Genomic DNA, 18,178 nt, shown 5'->3' on the forward strand with positions numbered 1-18,178 from the left:
GAGGTTGAGAATGCCAAGTGCCAGGTAAGTGTTGCCTGGGGCCTCCCCAGGGTCACACAGGCAGTGTGTGTCCTCAGTGGATCTCACCATTCATGCTCTAGCCCATCTGCATGACTAGAGTCCTTAGCTATGGTCCCTTGGAGGAGACTCAGCTGATGAAGGGGAGAGGTCTGTTCTTGGGGTGTTTCCAGCTGGGGGAGGGAAGAGACTGGACACACCCAGGAAATGGACAGAGAAACCCAGGACCATAACATACCTTGTTCTCCTCTGGGCCCCCAGAACTCTAAGCTGGAGGCCGCAGTGACCCAGGCTGAGCAGCAGGGCGAGGCGGCTCTGAGCGATGCCCGCTGCAAGCTGGCTGAGCTGGAGGGCGCCCTACAGAAGGCCAAGCAGGACATGGCTTGCCTGGTCAAGGAGTACCAGGAGGTGATGAACTCCAAGCTGGGCCTGGACATCGAGATCGCCACCTACAGGCGGCTGCTGGAGGGCGAGGAGCAGAGGTGGGTACTGTAGCCTATTTTCTCTCCCAGCCTTGCCTGGGTTCCCAGCGTGCCATGTGCCTCCTGGCATCACTGGACTCCCATTTCCAAATCTCCCCATCCTCCATTTACAGGTAATGAGTAAGTCCTTTTGGTATGTTTCTAGCCCTCTATGAGTCAGTCACGCCCACCTATGTGCTAAAATGGGATTGGAACCTTTTGCAAATCTGCTCCCGCAAGAGCCAGGAGTCAGGCCGTAGGGATTGTTGTTCCTGAGACCCCTAGCCTGGGCTTGTAGCCACCTTCCCTTGGAAGTGCTTTTCCCTTCCTGGCCCTTGTTGCACATAACCCAGGCTCTAGCTCTCCTCTCAAGCCTGGTCCTGGGCCCCACCCTGGCAGTTTATATTTATCCCATAATGACCACCGCCACAGGGGATTTTATCAACTCACTGTTATATATTCCAACTACAGTGGGTCCCCCTAAGTGGTCTTCCATCGCAGCAGGTAGGACTGAGGGTGGACAGATAGCAGGGACTTGTCCCTTGAGGCAGCTGTGTCCCGTTCTAGCATTTTTGCTTATTGCTAGTTTTGGACATGGCAGGGAAGACCCATTCACCATTCAGCCTTCCTATGACTGGAGGACAGCTGCTCATCTCCTATGAGGACATCACTCCCAGAATGTTGCCCCTGGGTTGGTCAGGTGTTCACTCCCCAAGCCTCCCTCTTCTGGTGTATAGCCAGGCCCCCGCTCTCAAGCAGAAGCAAGTGCAGTGTGAGGAGGCAGAGGGAGCCCCTGGGAGCATGCTGTGCAGTGGGGAGACGGGGACACAGGTTTGATAGCTGGAATCAAAGTGGTCCCTTGGTGAGACCTGCCACAATCTCAAGTAATTGCTTTGGAGAGCTCAGAGGCCCCGTGGCTCACTGGGCCTGGGGAGTTTCATTAGTGGAGACTTCCAGAACGAAGAATCTTTCAAGACTGAGTTTGGAAGTTCAAGAGAAGCCTGGAGATAGCACTGGAAACTGAGCAGCCCATCCCTCTGCCGCATTGGGCCCCTGGGGTGAGCTCAGAAGCTTTGGTGTGGGTTCCCTGTGAACCCTGGGCATGGGCTGAGTACGTGGTGGGCTGCGGATTCTCCTCATGTCTGAAGCTGATGTTGTCAACCCTTTGCCACGGTGCTATCAGAGGGACTCCCATTTGTTTCCCTTAAGGAAATGTGTTGTGTGGGAAGGAGATGAGGGCTGCGTGGAGTTAGGGGCCCTGAATCGTAGCCCTGCCTCTATCACTGGTTATTTCCTCTCTCTGGGCCTCAGTGTCTCCATTTGTCAAATGAGGGAACTTGTGTAGACAGTCTCTGAACCTGTTCTAAATGGGTTCTAAAATCCCATTCAATTTCGCCAACAGTAATTTACGGAGCCAAACATTGTTGTAGGCACTGTCCACTCTGCAGTGGGGAAAAGACAAGACGGAAACGTCTGCCTTCCTGAAGCCCAGGTTCCAGAGACCACCAATCAGGCCAGATTTAGGAAGTCAAATCTGCGGCCCCTGAAATGTGTTTACAAGTAGATGGAAACCAGCATGTGTGAACTGTGAGCCATGTGGCAGGCACTAAGCACCTACATGGGCCATGGATTCCACGCTCCCAGGGGATCTAGTTAAGATATTCCCAGGAGGAGGGAGGCCAAGGGAGGCAGGGCAAATCTGAGGTTGCAGGGCTAAGGAGGGCTACCAGACACATCGTGCCTTCTGTCTCCAGAGCCCACGTGGGGGCTGGGCTACGGCTCCCAGATGGGCCCATTTCCCGCCCCTTCCCCTCAGCGAGTGTCCAGGAGGAGGGCACAGTCCTCGCTTTCGCCTTGGCCGCGGGGGCCCGGAGGCTGGCCTGCGGCACCGACCTCTGTCTCTTTTCCTTTCCCAACAGGCTGAGTGAGGGCGTCGGCGCCGTGAATGTGTGTAAGTAGTGCGAGCCTCCCCCTTCTCCAGCTGGGGGCGGGGGCACGTCCTGGGGGAGGGCCGGTTTCGCTGAGCCCCCGCCCCCCCAGCCGCCCGCTGTGGCCGCGCCTGATGTGTTCTGTCCCCCATTCAGGCGTCAGCAGCTCCCGCGGGGGCGTCGTCTGTGGTGATCTCTGCGCCTCCGGTGCTGCCCCTGCTGTCACCAACAGAGTCTGCAGCGCCCCCTGTAGCGGCAACATGGTGGTGGGCACCAGCTCTTGCGCCCCGGCCAGCAGCCGGAGCTGTCAGAAGTGCTAGGGGGCCGCCGGCCGCTGCCAGCGCGCATCCCCGTCACCCTCCGGCCAGGACCTCCCGCATCCCGAGCGCCCCGCCAACGCCGCCCCACGACCGCCAGCCGCCGGCCCCCCCACCCCACCCCGACAGTCGGTGGCCAGATGTGCGCACTCTGCGCGACCTCCCTACCCGCTCCCCCCGTGTGCCATCCGCCCTGGGCGCCCTGAGCCCTGGAGAGGTTGGGGTGGCACCTTGGCCTCTCTCCGTAGCCTTTCCTAGTAGTGGCTTTGCTGTCTTCAGGATTCATCCTTTCTTCTGCCTTCTGGTTTTTTCCCGCTGGATTCACGTGTCCTGCCTGACCCCTTCACCCAGGCTTTCAGGGACAGGGCGGGCCCCAGAATCCCGCTGTCTGCACTTCCTGGTAACCCGCCAGTGTGCCTGAACCTGTGGAATGGAGGTGGGGAACGCTGATGGTGGCTTTCCTGAAACTCTGTGAGGGCCATGAGCCATGGGAGGGAAGAGCACCTCTTTCCAGGGCTGCCGGCAGAGGCTTCGACAAAGCCCATGTCTCCGCTGCCAGTCTGTTTCTTTGCCTTTGTTTCACTCTGTGTTTCCAATAAACTAATTGTAGCTTATCAAACCTGGTGACTCAGAGTCTTGAAAATGCCGGGGATGTCCTGTGACAGGAGCTCCCTGCCAGAGATTTCCTCAGGAACCTCCCCATGCACTGAGTTACGACCACTTCAGTGGGTGCTGCCCCTCTGGCCTTGAGCAACCTCAGCCTTGAGAAAATAAAAAAGAACCTATGGATGCAGGGGATCTTGTGGGGTCATGGATTTCTCTAGACCAAGGTGTCTCAGCTTCAACTGTATTGACATTTTGGGCTGGAGCATTCTTTGTTGGGGGCTGTCCTGTGCGTTGCAGGATGCTTAGCTGCATCACGGGCCTCTGCCCACCAGATGCCAAGGGCACCGCCCCCCCAATTGTGACAACAAAACATATCTCTAGAAAAGACCAAATATGCTGTAGGCATTCTGGACCAGGATGATTTTGTCCCCCAAGGGCATTCCTGGAGAGGAAGGAGCATGAGGAAACGTATGAAGATGAGAATGGAAGGAAGGAGTGTGAGACAAGCAACTGGGGGGAGAGGAAGGGCATTGGGCTTAAAGTCGGGAGTAGACTTCTAATTCAGAGTCCTGACCCTGCCATTTCCCAGATGTGTGACTTAAGGCAAACTCCTTCCACGGTCTGAGCTTCAGTTTCTTCGGCTATAGAGTGAAGGAGGTTGGATAATATTTCTAAGGTCCCTTCTGGCTCCCTAAATGAGATTACGTATTTAAAAGGGTGTTGTTAATACAAACCTATGTTTGAATGCTGGTTCAGCCATTTACTTCCTCTGTAATGGGGCAAGTCACTAATCCTCACTCAGCTTTAGCTTTTTCATCTGTAAATGGAATAACAACACCTACTGGGTTGTAGTGAGATATTTATTGCTTGTAACAAACCACTCCAAAATTTAGAGGCTTAAAACAATACAGGTATCCTCTGCTTTTTGAAACTGTCGTTCCAACTCTTCACTTTTACAAAAGACATAGACCGTATTACCTGTTTTCACTGATTGAAAGAAATCCAAAGCGGATTTTCCCTTTTACAAAAAGAGGTGAAAAGCAAATATAGCATTCAGCATCTGTTTTGCAGCCCTCTGTTACAGAGGCAGCGCACAGCCCAGCTGTGAGAGTGGCGCCCCCAAGCTTCTTCCCTGGGAACTACACTCAGCATCTCAACATCAAGCTGCCACGGCTTTTTGAACTGTGTCTATGAGCATCTGTGCTTTATCTTGATTTATTTTGTGCGCTCTTAGCAAGATGTGTCCTAAGGTAGCAGAAAAGCCTAAGAGGGGCTATATTTTTGAGTCTGGGATGCTCACAAAATTTTTCCATATAAATTAATGGTAAACACTTCTTCCTTAATGTCATATCAGCTTATGAAATGTTTCATAGGAACGTCCTGTGTTCAGATAGCAGGGAAACCTATTTTCCCATTCCTTATGATTCTGTGGGCTAAGGGGAAGTTCCTCTACTTTATGTGATGTTGTTTGGGGTGCTAGGATGTCTGTGAGGTCCAAAACAGTCTCGTTTCACATGGCTGGGAACCCAGCTAGAGCGGCTGATCGGGGCGTACCAGTCAGGGTCTAATCAGGAGACAATAATGTGAACAGATGAAGTTTAATATAAAGAATTATTAACTATAACAGGGGATTAGAGTAATGAGAGATTGACTAGGAAAAAGCGAGAAATCTAAAGCATACAGGAGCTGCAGATAGAAGGGGCAGCCCCTACCCTTAAGCCTGAGAGAGCACATCCATGGAAGGGGACGCCCTGTGGCCGAGGTCCAGATCTTGTTGAAGACTCATAGTACATAGCGGGGCTATACTGGCAGAACTGGCTGGAAATCCACCCTTTTGAACTTGCTGGAATTCTGTCCTCTATGTTGCTAGGGAAAGCTGCTTGTGAAGACACGTCTCCACTTCAAAGCCACCCAAGGAGGATGCTAGAGGCTGCTGGCTACAGGATGGGGCTGATCACTATGCACTGTGGTAGTGAAGCTACCACGCCGCAAGAGCTGAGTGCTGGAGAACCGTGGTGCTACAGGAACCTGCCAAGAGGAGGAAGCCGGAACCAGAAAGGAAAACCCCTTCCTCCTGCAAGATCTCTCCCGCACCCTCTACTGACAAAACTCAGTATTGGGTCAGCAGACAAAAAAATATTTAAAGGGCCCCTCTAAATTTTCACAGAGCAGGCGATGCTGGATCTAAAGCTGGAGCTGAGAGACAATAAATTGATAAGTGGCATACAGGGACTTGGTTCTCCTCCATGTGAGCCTCTCTCATGTGGCTGCTTGGACTTCCTCACAGCCCGGTGGCAGGTTTTTCAGGGCATTCCAGGAAGAATGAAGGAAGGAGGCAGAAGCTGCCAGTCCCCTTTAGGCCTGACTTCAGAAGGTCACTTCCACCATATTCTATTGACCAAACCTGTCACAGGGCCAGCTCTGATTCAGGGGAAGGGGAATAGGGCTCCATCTCTTGATGATTTCACATACAGAGAGGAAAGAATTATTGGTCCCACGGTGCCCTTGCTGGCCACAACAATTCATGTCTCCCCTGCTGAAGAATGAGTGCTCACTCCTCCCCAAATCCCTCAAAGTTTCATCCCATTATGACATCAGCTTGAAGTTCAAGATCTCAAGATTTGGATCAGATCCAAGTATGCACAAGGCTCTTGGGACATGGTTCCCATTGTGGTTTACCTCAGCCTGAAGACTTGTGTTCTTATGTCCACCATACACCTGTCAGGCAATGGCGAGATAGGGACAGGATAGCCACAGTAGGGACTCCCATTAGGGGGAGGAAAAACTGGGGGCATTTAGAAGTCACTGATTCAAAGCCATTCCAAGTACAGTCAGGCAGGCACGGCTTACCCCTCACATTGTAGAGGCAGGGAGTGTGTTTCATTAGGGCCTACTTTTACTCCCTAGAAGTGGTTCCTCTCTGTTCTTGGCTCTATCCTTTGGGATCTTGGCTCCGTTTTCTGGGTTGTTCTTTCTTTTCCATGATAAATAACCCATGTTTTCTTAGCCTGCTGGAGGTTAGGGGCCCAGAGGCCCATTTTCATTCTGAACCATCGCTATTCCTTTTAGTGAGAACTGCTATGATTCTTTTTAAAATGTTGCTTCTGGTGTATCAAATGATAATGGGCTTTGTTAGACAAAAGTCATCCCCATAAATATCTTTGAGGTAGGCTCCTCCCACCCTTGGGCTGTGAGTCATCATGCTTGGGGACAACACCGAAGATTCTTTGAAGCCCTGCTGCTTAGCTGGGAGGATCTATGAAGTTGCCTTTAAGATTCTTAGAAAACTTTTGGTCAGCTGAGTGAGTCTAGGAGATTCTGAATTAAATCTGAGATTTCAGCAGAGGGTCTAACAGTCACCGTCTTCATCTGACTTTTACTGGAGGGTATGTGTTTGTGTTTGATCTTTGCTCTGAGGTCCTTTCTTACTTGGAGAACCTTTTGCTGATTGGAAAGACTGTCTTTGTCTCTTCTGGATTGTGCTAAAAAGCTGAACATTTCCTTCCCCAGTCCGCTTCTCTCCTCTTGTATTTTATCGTAGGCAGCTAAGAGAAGCCAGTGGCATCTTCATCCTTCTACCTGGAAACCTTAGCCAGGTCCACAAATCCATTAGATGTCCTTTTTTGTCTTTCTTCTCGCCACAGGCAATGGTCCTGCCAAACTTGTCACCACTACATAATATGGGTCACCTTTTATAGCATCTACTAATAACTTCCTCGTTGTCCTTCCCGCCTTCACTAATGGCTTCCTTGAGGACATTCAGACTGCCTAATGCCTGGTCCCCAAACCAGCTGTATGCAAACCCAAGTTCGTTTGCCCGCCGTGCAGCAAAGCTGATCATTGAGACATTGAGTATGCAGCAAGGAAAAGGTTTATTAGAGAGGCAGCCAAATGAGTGGACAGGACGGCAAGCCTCCAATCCACCTCTTTGAAGGGGGAGAGAACAAGTTTGTTTACAATCATAGGAGTTGAGATTATATACATCTTAATGGAAAGGGCTGGGAAACTTAATGAGTATTCACGAAAACAGGTGGCACATGCGCACTGAGCAAACATAAATGTAACAAACATACCATGTTCACTTTGGGGCAGGCACTTAATATCTGAAGAAGACAAAATTCTGCCCCTGCCATTAAGCGCTAAGCGGTTATCTCGGGACAAGGAGGAGGGTCTATGGGCTTGCTCTGAGAGCTGGTACATACTGGATGGGCTCCTTGTCTCCAGTAAGGAAGGCAGGGCCCTGCATTGTTCCCAGGCTGGAACCGTATCAGTTGACTTGGAGCTTCTGCAGAGACAGCTAGTGGATTTTCAGTAAGGTCTGCAAAGACACAGTAGCTGATTAGGGAGAAACAGTTCTCTGAAAAACAAGCTTTACATTTCCAGTGCGTTTCATCTCGTGAACTCTGGGGGGCACGGTTTCACGATGTCACAGGTTTTAGGTTTGCTTATGGTTGTGCCTACTTCCAGGTACTGATTTCTTCACTTACCTGTTGCCATACAAACATTAGCCCACAACTTAGCGGCTTAAAACAACACTATTTTTCACGATCGTGTAGCTTGACTGGATGATTCTTCTGCTTCATATTATTGGCTGGGGCTCCTGTATGTTCAGAATGGCTTCGCTCACGTGGTGGACATTTGGTGTTGACCATGGGCTGAGAGCTCACCTGGGGCTGATGGCCAGGAGCCTCTGTTCTCCTCCATGTGCTACCAGTCCTCTTAAGGCCGGGCGCAGAAGCCCCACACTGTCACTTCTACCACATTCTATTGGTCAAAGCAGTCACAGGGCCAGCCCAGATCCAGGGCAGGGGAAAGAGGGTCCATCTCTGAGAAGAGGAGTGGCATGCACAGAGAGGGATAGCTGGGGGCCGCTTCTGAAGACAGCTACCACAGGAGCATTAAATGAGGCCATACAGATAAAAGTTTATAGTGTGGCCCATAATTGATACTCAAAAACTGCTATTATTATTGTTATTACTATGACTGTGGTATCATAACAGCCTAGCATTCCAAGCGTCTAAATAGCAGGGGCGGGGGGTGGGTAAAAGACTGGGTGTTGAAAGTCTGGAATTTTGGGTTCTTGTCCTAGTTTGGTCACCAAAAGCTTTTCAGCTTTGGGAACCTCAATTTCTCCATGTTTTGGGGTGATAACTGAATCAGCTACCGGGCAAGGCCGGGCAGATGCTGAGGGACTGATACTCTGGGTATGGTCACTACCCATACTGGCCGTGCCTCAGGCTTGTTGGCCCACGGGGATCTGACATCCAGATAGCTCATATTCCTCGAAGTCAATGGGAACCTTCCAGAGAGGAGGCACGTGGCTCTCCGTGGAGCCTGGAATTGGCCCAGACCACCTACCTCTGCAAGATGCTGCAAAAAAGTGCCTGGAAGGAAGTAGGAATGAGGGATGCCTGGCCATGGGTGAAGAAAGCTTTTCTGGGGTGGAGTTGGGGGTGGAGGTAGGAGAGTATAGGCAGGAACGGCTCATCTTAAGCTTTAAGAGGGCACCAGAGAGCAGTCCCCCTCCTCCCCACCAGCCTTAGGACTTAAGAGAATTCCTGGATGTTTCCATGCTCTTTTTCCAACCCACTTCTTCATATACTCTTCCCTTGTCTGGAGCACATCTCTTCCTCCTGGTTCACTCCTTACTTATGCTTACTTTTTTTGCTATAAAATATAAACGTCCCAGAGGACAGGCATCTGCGATTATTTCCATCACTTATATGTACTCAGGCTTGTATACCAGTACTTGGTACATGTCAGATGCTCCATAATTATTTGTTGATTGAATAAATCAACTCCTGCTCTTCCTTTAGGCTTCAGTTTCAATATTACTTCATTCAGGAGGTAACCAGTTTGCCCTGGTTAAGAATCCTCCAACCATGCTTCTCCTTTACTCCTAGTACCGAGTCCCAGAACTCTTCGTGGCTGCACCTCTCTTTGATGGAGAGGTGGCCATGGTGGCAGAGGCTCAGGGACTCAGAAAAGGAGGCTCTAATAGTTGGAGAGTATGCAGCATCAGTCCTGCCTAGTGCCTCAAGCTGGTAGGGTGGAAGGAAGGTACATCACGTGCAGAGGCATGAGGTCTCCCTGGGATCCCCCGGTGGCACCTGGATGATCTCCCAAGGCTGGCAGGGAGCGTGATGATTCCAGAGCAGAGTTCAGAGTCACTGCCCAAGAAGGTCAGGATGGAAAGGCCCTTGCAGAGCCCCAAGGCCAGCCCTCATTGGATATGAGTTCAGGGCACTTTGAGCCAGAGGTGGGGGGGATGGTGGAGGTGGTGGGGAGTGGGGAGAGGCAGAGACCAGTCAGAGCCAGATATATGGGCCTGGTACGCTACATTCAAGAGTCTGGGCTTCATCCTGAGGGCAGTAGGGACCCGCTGAAAGGTCAGATTTGTGTCTTATAAAGACCTCTGGCTGCCATGTTGTATGGGTTGGAAGGGGAGAAGAGCAGAGCTCCAACCTAGATGGTGGTGGCTGGAATGTGGGTGGTGGCTGCAGAGAGAGAGAAGAAGAGTCGGATTAGGGGGGTACTTAGAAGGTAGGAAAGGAAAGCACTTGGGGGTTAGCTTGTGTTGAGGGTGAGGGTGCAGGCATGGGGAGATCATGGATCTGGGCAACTGCGTTGATGATCTTACCAGGGGACAAAGAGGAGGTTCCGGTGGAGAGAGTGCGGGATGGTGAATTCAGCTGGAAGGTCTGTTGGGTTAGATGATATCTCTAGGACAGCCAAGTGGAGATACTTCTAGGAACTGGGGCAAGCGGGTCTGAAGCTCGGGAGTGAAGTGAGGCAGCAGAGAGTCATTAGGACTCAAAAGTGTGGTTGGAGGATTTTAACCAGGAAGGCCATTATCTGTGGTGGTAACCGAAGGCCAGAGACTGATGTCATTGCCCTGGTGGTGTGTGCAGAGAGGTGAGAGAAGCGCCCCACTGCACTCGAACGTTCAAGAGCAAGGTTGTCTGGGTGAGGGATGTGAGCCAGGGAGCAGGAGAGCCGGGGAGCCGCCGAGAACCTGGAACAAGGCAGAACTAGACAGAACCCAAGGCAGTGGAAAGCAGAGACTCAGGGCGCAGGAATGGGGAGGGAGAGAGGGCCACAGGGAGCCGAGGGGGCTTGGGTGAGGGGGAGGAGCCGAGAGGGCCCTAGAGATTCTAGAAGGGAGTGAGGGAAGGTAGCAGGTCCTCCTACGACAGCTTGGGGAGATGGGTGGCAAGGAGCAGGGCCTGGAGGATGGGTGGTCAGCATGGGGGCTGAGTAGGGCTGGGGCAGAGGTAGAAAAGAAGAGGGTCAGTGAGAAGGGAGTCGACTGCAAAGGAGAGCTCAGGCCATACAGGGGGCAGAGGAGCCCTTTCAGCTTTGGGCTGGAAGTTCTGAGGTGTCTGAGGATGAGAGCAGTGTGTTGGGTAGCTGAGAAAGTCAGTAGATGGTATCCTCTTACCAGCTACGGGGCTTTTAGGGAGGCTGTCCCAGGTGTGCTGATGGGGGGCGGGAAGAGTGGGCAAGAGGCGAGTGTCAAGGGTCTCATCTCCCCTGGTTTGGTGGGCAGCAGTGGGCATGGGATGGGGTGGAGTCCGGATTGACACAGGGTGGCCACCTGAGGTGGCTATGGGCGCTTTTGGCAGTTTCCGCTGTAGGGCATGTGTGTGGTGGTGGGGAGGGGAGGGAGGGAAGGTGTGCCGAGAAAATGGGGCGTATGTGTGGGGGAAGGAGGCTAAAACCACACACACACACACACACACACACAGCCTTCCAGAAAACCCCACTACCTCCTTTGGTTCCCTTCAGAACCAGTCAGAGGAATAAGTTCCAGACGACCCCAGACTGCCAGGCGTGGCTCAGGTGCAAGGTGCTGACAGCATGGTCCGCCTGGCCAGGGGAGGATGGCACTATTTGGGGACGGGCCCTGCAGGTGTCCAGGCTGGGACCGGCCAGCACCGCCCCAGCCCTCGGGCCTTCTTGCTGGGCCGTGGTGCTCAGCGGTCGGTGGACAGGGGCTCGCTCCAAGAAAACAAGGCATCATAGCACAGAAAGTGGGTCCCCCAGTTTATTGGGAAAACAGGGGACAAGAGACCAGAGAGGCGTGGCGGCACCCAGCAGTGCCCCCTTCCAGGGAGGGCGAGCCCTTCTCCGTGGGAGGGACCAGAGGCTAACACAGCGGAAGGGGAGGGTCCAGGCCCAGGCAGGGGCCGCTTCCGGTAGGACAAGGTGAGCAGAGGCGTGGCTGGTGGGAAGGAGACGCGTGGTGTATTCTCAGAGCACGAGGGCAAGAGCTACTGAGGCACCGCGCTTCTCAGCTGGAGGTGGGGACGGTGGCGCGTCTGGCAGGCAGAAGGGGCATCTCTGGCTCTCTCTTGGGGCTGCCTAGCATCGCCCCAGGCTGCAGGATCCCCCTCCACAGGTGGTGTTGAGCTGGCCGCAGGGCGCGCACATGCCCGTGCTCACCGCCACGTTCCCGCTGCAGGGGGCGCTGCAGACACTGCCGGTCACCGGCCGTGAGCCGGACACGCAGAGGTCCCCGCAGACCACCCCGCCCCGGGAGCTGCTGACACCTGTAGAAACAAGGGCAGAGTCAGGAGGTCCGACTGGTGGCCACCCCATCCGGGCCCCTTCCTTTGGCCTCCCTGCTCTGCCTAAGCCTCCCGGGAAGGACACAAAGGGCCTTCAGCTGTAGTTCTGAAGGCATGGAAGGAACCTTAGCCTGAGAGCCAGGAGCCCCGGGTTCTGAGATTAGTTCTGTTTGTGACCTTGGGCAAGTCCCTTCCTCTTTCCGGGCATCAACTTGACAGCTCAGGTTCCTTCCTGCAGTGACCTGTTATTCTTTCCCCTCCCCAACCCCCTTTATGCTGTCCAGTTCTTCCTGTGAGCTAAACTCAGTCTCTCCTGCTGCGTGACCAACCTACTCCCATTTACTGGGGGAATTATTATAAACGCTCCCCCCAGTGTTTCTATACACTCATAGCCAGAAAATTCTTGTGGCCCAACATAAAATTTTCCTTTTCAGGGCTCAGGATACTTACAGACATTCACAGCTCCAACACCTTCACACAGCCTGAGTGGGGAAAAGGTAAGAAAGGGGAAGAGAAAGAAGTCAGAATGAGATCCTCAAATTTCCTCTGTACTGGAATGGATCATCTCAGGTGTATTTCTGGCCTATATTTATGCCTTTGTATAACTTTTAAAAAGTACCTTTCTGGCAGTTGCTGCAATGCCAGGCCACACTCTTTGGCAAGCAGACTATGGGCTGGATTTCAGCTCTGATTTGCTCCTCAGCTGGTTGTCTTTGTACAGTACACAGCCTGAACAACCATACGTGGCATACTTGGATAGGTTCAGCTTTAGGAAGAGGAAAGTCCTCTTGGGCAGTCACATGAGGCTAGGGTCACAGTTTGGCCAGCAATTCTACCCTTGGGCAAGGTGACCTCCTAGAAACCAGGCAGGGAGTTTATCTTGCAAGATTTGGGGATGGAATAACTTGAGGGTGTTCTAACTGAGAGAGTGGGTGTCCAGGTTCTATCCTAGCAAGGACCTGGGTCTCTGTGACTCTAGACCTCACAGTGACACTGGCCTTCATTTTTTTCTCTGTATGCTATGTCCAAGTTCCAGTCTTTTGAGATCTGGGATTTCAAGACCCCAGAGTCTAGCTTGGGGTCAGTTCTAAGGACTGACTAGGATATGGAGGAATCAAAGGTGGGCAGATCTATGCAAGTATAATTCCTGGGGCAGCTGGGTTGGGCCCCACCTCTGTTCTTCGCCCTCCAGCAGCCGCCTGTAGGTGGCGATCTCAATGTCCAGGCCCAGCTTGGAGTTCATCACCTCCTGGTACTCCTTGACCAGGCAAGCCATGTCCTGCTTGGCCTTCTGCAGGGCGGCCTCCAGTTCAGCCAGCTTGCAGCGAGCATCACTCAGAGCCGCCTCGCCCTGCTGCTCCGACTGGGTCACTGCGGCCTCCAGCTTGGAGTTCTGGGGGCCCAGAGGAGAACAAAGTGGGTTATTGTCCTGGGTCTCTCCGTCCATTTCCTGGATGTGTCCAGTCTCTCCCCTCCCCCAAGAACAGGTCTCTCCCCGTCATCAGCCAGGTACCCCCAAGGGACTACAACCAAGGACTTTAGTCATGCAAATGGGCTGGAGCATGAATGGTGAGATCCACTGGGGACACATACTGCCTGTGTGACCCTGGGGAGGCCCCAGGCAACACTTACCTGGCACTTGGCATTCTCAACCTCGGCCGTCAGCCTCTGGATCATGCGGTTGAGCTCATTGATCTCCTCCTTGGTGCGGCGCAGGGTCTCCCCATGCCGGATCACCGTGGCCTTCATCTCCTCACACTGGGGGGAAGCAGAGATGCTCCTGAGGCTCAGATTGCAGTTTCCCACCCACTCAGACACCACAGATGGTTGGTAAGTTGTACAGTGCTCAGCCTGTGCAACCATACGTGGCAGCCCTGCCCAGAGCTGTCTGCCCTTCTGTTACCATCGTAGGGGTCAGAATCCCCAGACAAAAGAGGGATTGTTATTATATACCTGGATTCCCTGCCACTGCCATGTCTAGGAGGCAGGTGTCCTATGCCCCTCACCTTGCTGCGGTACCAAGACTCGGCCTCAGCCCGGCTGCGGCTGGCGATGTCGTCGTACTGAGCCTTGATCTCGGCCACAATGCTATCCATGTTCAGGTCCCGGCTGTTGTCCATCTTGACGATGACCGAGGTGTCTGAGATGTGGGCATGGAGAACACGGATCTCCTGTGGGGGTGGGAGTAGGGGGAGAAGAAGCAGCACATTATCTGGGCTTTTCTTCACGTGCAGATGCTGATGCCTATAATCTCTTTAGCCTATTTGGAACCGAAGTCTCATGTGTGGAGCAGATCATTCTCTGATGAAATTGTATGACTTTATGTACAGATAAGTTTAATTCCTTTTAGAGGGAGACACAACCACTTTTCAAATGCTTGCTTCTGGGGTATTTAGGCCCAGGTGAGCCTAGGCTGCGTCCCCCTACCAGCATGCTGTGGGTGCTTCCCAGGGGCCCAGACCCTGCATCAGGCCCGGTTCACATTCTCCTGGCCCAACCCCAGGAAGGAAGTCTATTGGCTGCCAGAGAAAGCGGTTTGAGGCTGTGTGATGCTTTGTGTGGGCTTTGCTTTGCTTTCCCAAGGCACAGCTGTCCCGGGGATTGCACTTTCTTGCCCCTTTCAGTTCTCCGCTCCTCTGCCTCCCTTCTTCTCTCTCCTTGCTCCCCTGTAACCCTCCAGCCTCGAGCCCGGGTCCCCATGTCAGCAGGCCTCCGGGTGCCTGGGCAGGGGGTTGGGGATGCCCACCATGGCTGAGAGCCCCCTCACCTCCTCATACAGGCGCCGCAGGAAGTCGATCTCCTCGGTCAGGGCCTCGACATTGGCCTCCAGGTCTGACTTTCGGAGGTAGGCGCAGTCCACCTCCTGTGTGGGGTTCAAGGGGCTATGAGGCCAGCTGTCCTCAGGGCACTGTGAGGGCTTGGTTGTAGTGTGGTGGGGCAGTGAGGATGGGGTGGCCAGGGACACAGGGTGGGGCTGGGCCTCGGGCACTCACCTTCTTTAGAGCCACAAACTCGTTCTCTGCTGTGGCCCGAAGTGCGACTTCTTCTTCATACCTGAAGTGGGCAGGAAGGACAGGACTTGCCTGAGCAGCTCTCAACTTGGCCACGAAGCATGCATGCAAATGAGCTTGATCCCTAGACCCTCTCCCTGCTCGTCCCCTTGCCTCCAAAAGAAGTGGGGCAGGACCAAATCAGGCTGCCTGTCCAGGCCTACTGAGATACCCTGGAGAGCTGAAATACCCACTCTCACATCACCCCTGAGCTTCTCAGTGCGGATGGGAAGGCAGGATCTGGAAGTTTAGCGTGCGCATGCGTGCGTGTGTGTGTGTGTGTGTGTGTGTGTGTGTGCGCGCGCGCGCGTGTGCAGAGGGTGGGGGAGGGAGAGGTGCCTGTTTTTCTCACCCAGATCTGCATTTTCCTTTCTTCTGACCCCTGCCCCTTGCCCCTGACTTTGCTATAGGTAGTGGGGTCCCCTGTCTGTCATTCCCCTCCTGGGCTCAGCCAACAGGAGTCAAGCCTGCCACTTCCCCTTGCTCTGTGAGCAGGCCAGCTCAGAGCCAGAGGCAGGGAGTATGGTGGCCTGGGAAGTTCATGGCTGAGAGTGTTATTGAAAGAAGCTGGCCACCTGGGGGGCTGTGGGCCTTGAGGAAGGTAAGAGAGTGCAGGTTCTTCCCCATCCTCAGGCAGAGTCCCAGCCACAGACCCAGACATGCTCCTGTGCTGGGAGCTTCCTTTAAGCCCTTTCCTGAGCCAGTGCCTTCTAGCACTCACTTCTTCTTGTAGCCCTCCATCACTTCCTGCACGTGGTTGAGCTCTGAGGCCAGCCTCCCGCTGTCGGCCTCCACGCACTCGGCCTCCCTCCTCAGCGTCTTGATGTAGCCCTCGAACAGGGGCTCCAGGTTGCTCTCGCAGCACTTGCGGTTCTGGTAGAATTGCCACTTGGTCTCCAGCAGCTTGTTCTGCTGCTCCAGGAAGCGCACCTGCCGCCCAGAGGCAGAGCCTGAGAATCCCTTCTTACAGGATCAGGGGCAAGAGGTGGGGGGAGGGTGGGGGCGTCCCTGCACCAGGACCTGCAGGTCCCCAACTCTCAGACCCAGAGTCCTCCCTGGCAGGTGTTCTGTCAAAACCACACCAGGGCTTAATCGGGTCATCTGGAAGTCCTTCCTGAGAGCTCACTACAGTCTTGTCTAGGCAATTATCTGGTGCCACAGAAAGGGCTAAACTACACTGAGTCCAGATTCTGCTGCTGCTTGTTAGTAACATGTCCTTGGGCACAATGTGTCACCCCCTTGAGAAGTGGGAGGTTAATGCTCGTCTCACTAAGAAGGTTTAATGAGTCCTGGCATGAAAGGGCGCCTGTGTGCTGGACAGCTACTGTACCAAGTCAGGTGTGATTGTCAGCATGCAGATGAGTGGGCCGACCTTTTTAGAAAGGCAGACTGCAAAAGGTGAAAAATGAAGTCTGTGCCAATTAATAAACCTTACAACAACAAAGCAATTAGAATAATAGTCACCTGGGATATTAGTGCAGGCATGCTTTATGCTCCAGCCCTTTCATTTTATGGGTGTAGAATTGAAGGCACAGGGATGTTAACCTGACTGCCTGAGAGCTCACAGTGACAGAGCAAAGACTCAAACTCTGACCTTCTGTTCCACAGGGGCTCTTCTCTCGCTGTAATAATGATAGACTAGTGGGTCCCAGGAAAATTGCATGTTCATCTCCCTGCCACAAGGCTGGCCCATGTCCTCATTCAGATCCCCTTGTCTAGAAACTCTGCCTCAACCCTGGTAAATCCTTTCCTAGACCATCCTTGGTGTTTCATGTTGTTAAGAGTTCCAGACTTTTTTTGGTCCTTCCTCGTGGGTATCTCTTTAGTGTAACTTCTTTCAAGGTTGGCTCTGGAGAGAGAGAGAGCCCTTGCCAGCCCCCGAACCGCTTCCTAGTTGAAGTCTTCTCCCTGGTCCCCTCGTGCCACTGCCACTGAATTCAGTGGGGAAATGGCTGCAGAGTTGAACCAGACCCTGACAAGGGCAGATGGCTTACACTGTGTCTAGACCATATGCTGCCTGCCTCCTCGCAAGGCCCAGAGAGTGGGGACTGTAGCTATTGTTCATCCCTGGATCCCGAGCCCCAGACTTGGACCAAGCGCTCTGGCCCCTGCTCAGAAGCCAAGGAACCATCTGGCAGAGAAACAGCTTTGTGTGATCTATGGCATTCCAAGCAGTCTTCCAGTATTACACCCACAGGCCTGTCCTTGACACAGAGAGCACCACCTTCCCATGTCAACAGCTATTTGACTTCAAATGCATTGACTACCCACATGGCAGCCCTGTGCTCATGAAGAGATGTTAGCTCTCAGCACCAAAGTTTCTGCCTCTACTTCATGCTTAATGGGTTTTCAGTTTGTCTTCCCGTCAGATTGGCAGGTTCTGATCATATTCTTGTCTTTCTGTCTGTGGTCCTAGAGGTATGAATGCTTCTCCTTTTGGACTGGACTGGGGCCTTCTATGGGCAAATAAATGCCGGCCTCTGACTCCCTCCTCCGAGCCCAGCCTGAGTCCTAAGCATGGAAGGATTCAGGAAGGGTGTGATCAAGGACACTCACCTTGTCGATGAAGGCAGCGAACCTGCTGTTGAGGTACTTGATCTGCTCCTTCTCCTCGTGCTTCACGCACTGCGCATTGGGGTCAATCTCCAGGTTGAGGGGCGTGAGGAGGCTCTCGTTGACTGACACGCTGGTGATGCAGGGCGGGCTGGGCCCGCACACGCCGCCGGAGCGGTAGCCGAAGCTGCGGCCGCAGGAGCCGGCGCGGAAGCCGCCGCAGACGCTGTGGCTGCCGAAGCCCCCGGTGAGGCCGCGGTAGCAGGAGACGCCGCGGTAGGGGGCGGCCGTGATGCAGCAGCGGCCGGGCCGGGGCCCACAGGCCGACATGCAGCTGAAGTTCCTGGGGCTGAATCCACAGCCCACGGAGCTGAAGCCACAGGTCATGTTGGAGGTAGGAAGGTGTCTGGACAGTGGCGAAGCTGGCTGAGGACGGAGTCCGAGGCTTGTGCTCCCTGGGCTGTGGCAGGCCCTTTTATGCAGCAGGGGCGGCCGGCATTAAAAGGCGCAGCAGAGTGGCAACAGATGCATTTTATTGGCTTGGCATCATCCCGGCCTCTTAAGAGCCAACCCAGCTTGCCTCTTCAGGGTAGCTGTGTCAACAATCCGCAGCCACAGGCCTGTTTCATCTTCAAAGCTATTAACAAGCTTCCTCATTGCCTCTCCCCCTCCCAT

General features: G+C 53.6%; 2 protein-coding genes across 2 annotated transcripts in view; one reads left to right on the forward strand and one right to left on the reverse strand.

The window, feature by feature from the left end:
• Nucleotides 1-2,790, forward strand: part of LOC102741615 (keratin, type II cuticular Hb6-like) — a 15,533-nt gene extending 12,743 nt beyond the window's left edge. The window contains exons 3-6 of the mRNA XM_006745824.3: nucleotides 4-24; nucleotides 280-500; nucleotides 2,399-2,430; nucleotides 2,564-2,790. Of these exons, the coding sequence (XP_006745887.2) occupies nucleotides 4-24; nucleotides 280-500; nucleotides 2,399-2,430; nucleotides 2,564-2,727 (438 nt within the window). The 3' untranslated portion in view covers nucleotides 2,728-2,790. The remainder of the gene's footprint in view (nucleotides 1-3; nucleotides 25-279; nucleotides 501-2,398; nucleotides 2,431-2,563) is intronic.
• Nucleotides 2,791-11,694: 8,904 nt separating this feature from the next.
• Nucleotides 11,695-17,890, reverse strand: LOC102739528 (keratin, type II cuticular Hb3). Its single transcript, XM_006745818.2, has 9 exons — nucleotides 17,507-17,890; nucleotides 15,672-15,880; nucleotides 14,894-14,954; nucleotides 14,668-14,763; nucleotides 13,907-14,071; nucleotides 13,533-13,658; nucleotides 13,073-13,293; nucleotides 12,351-12,382; nucleotides 11,695-11,882 (listed from the first exon to the last, which is right to left on the reverse strand). The coding sequence occupies exons 1-9, from the start codon at nucleotides 17,888-17,890 to the stop codon at nucleotides 11,695-11,697; spliced, it is 1,482 nt and encodes a 493-aa protein (XP_006745881.1).
• Between the last annotated feature and the right edge of the window lie 288 nt (nucleotides 17,891-18,178).

The sequence above is a fragment of the Leptonychotes weddellii genome, chromosome 5 (genome assembly GCF_054177405.1).
Source record: "Leptonychotes weddellii isolate Sample4059 chromosome 5, ASM5417740v2, whole genome shotgun sequence".
Lineage (NCBI taxonomy): Eukaryota > Metazoa > Chordata > Mammalia > Carnivora > Phocidae > Leptonychotes > Leptonychotes weddellii.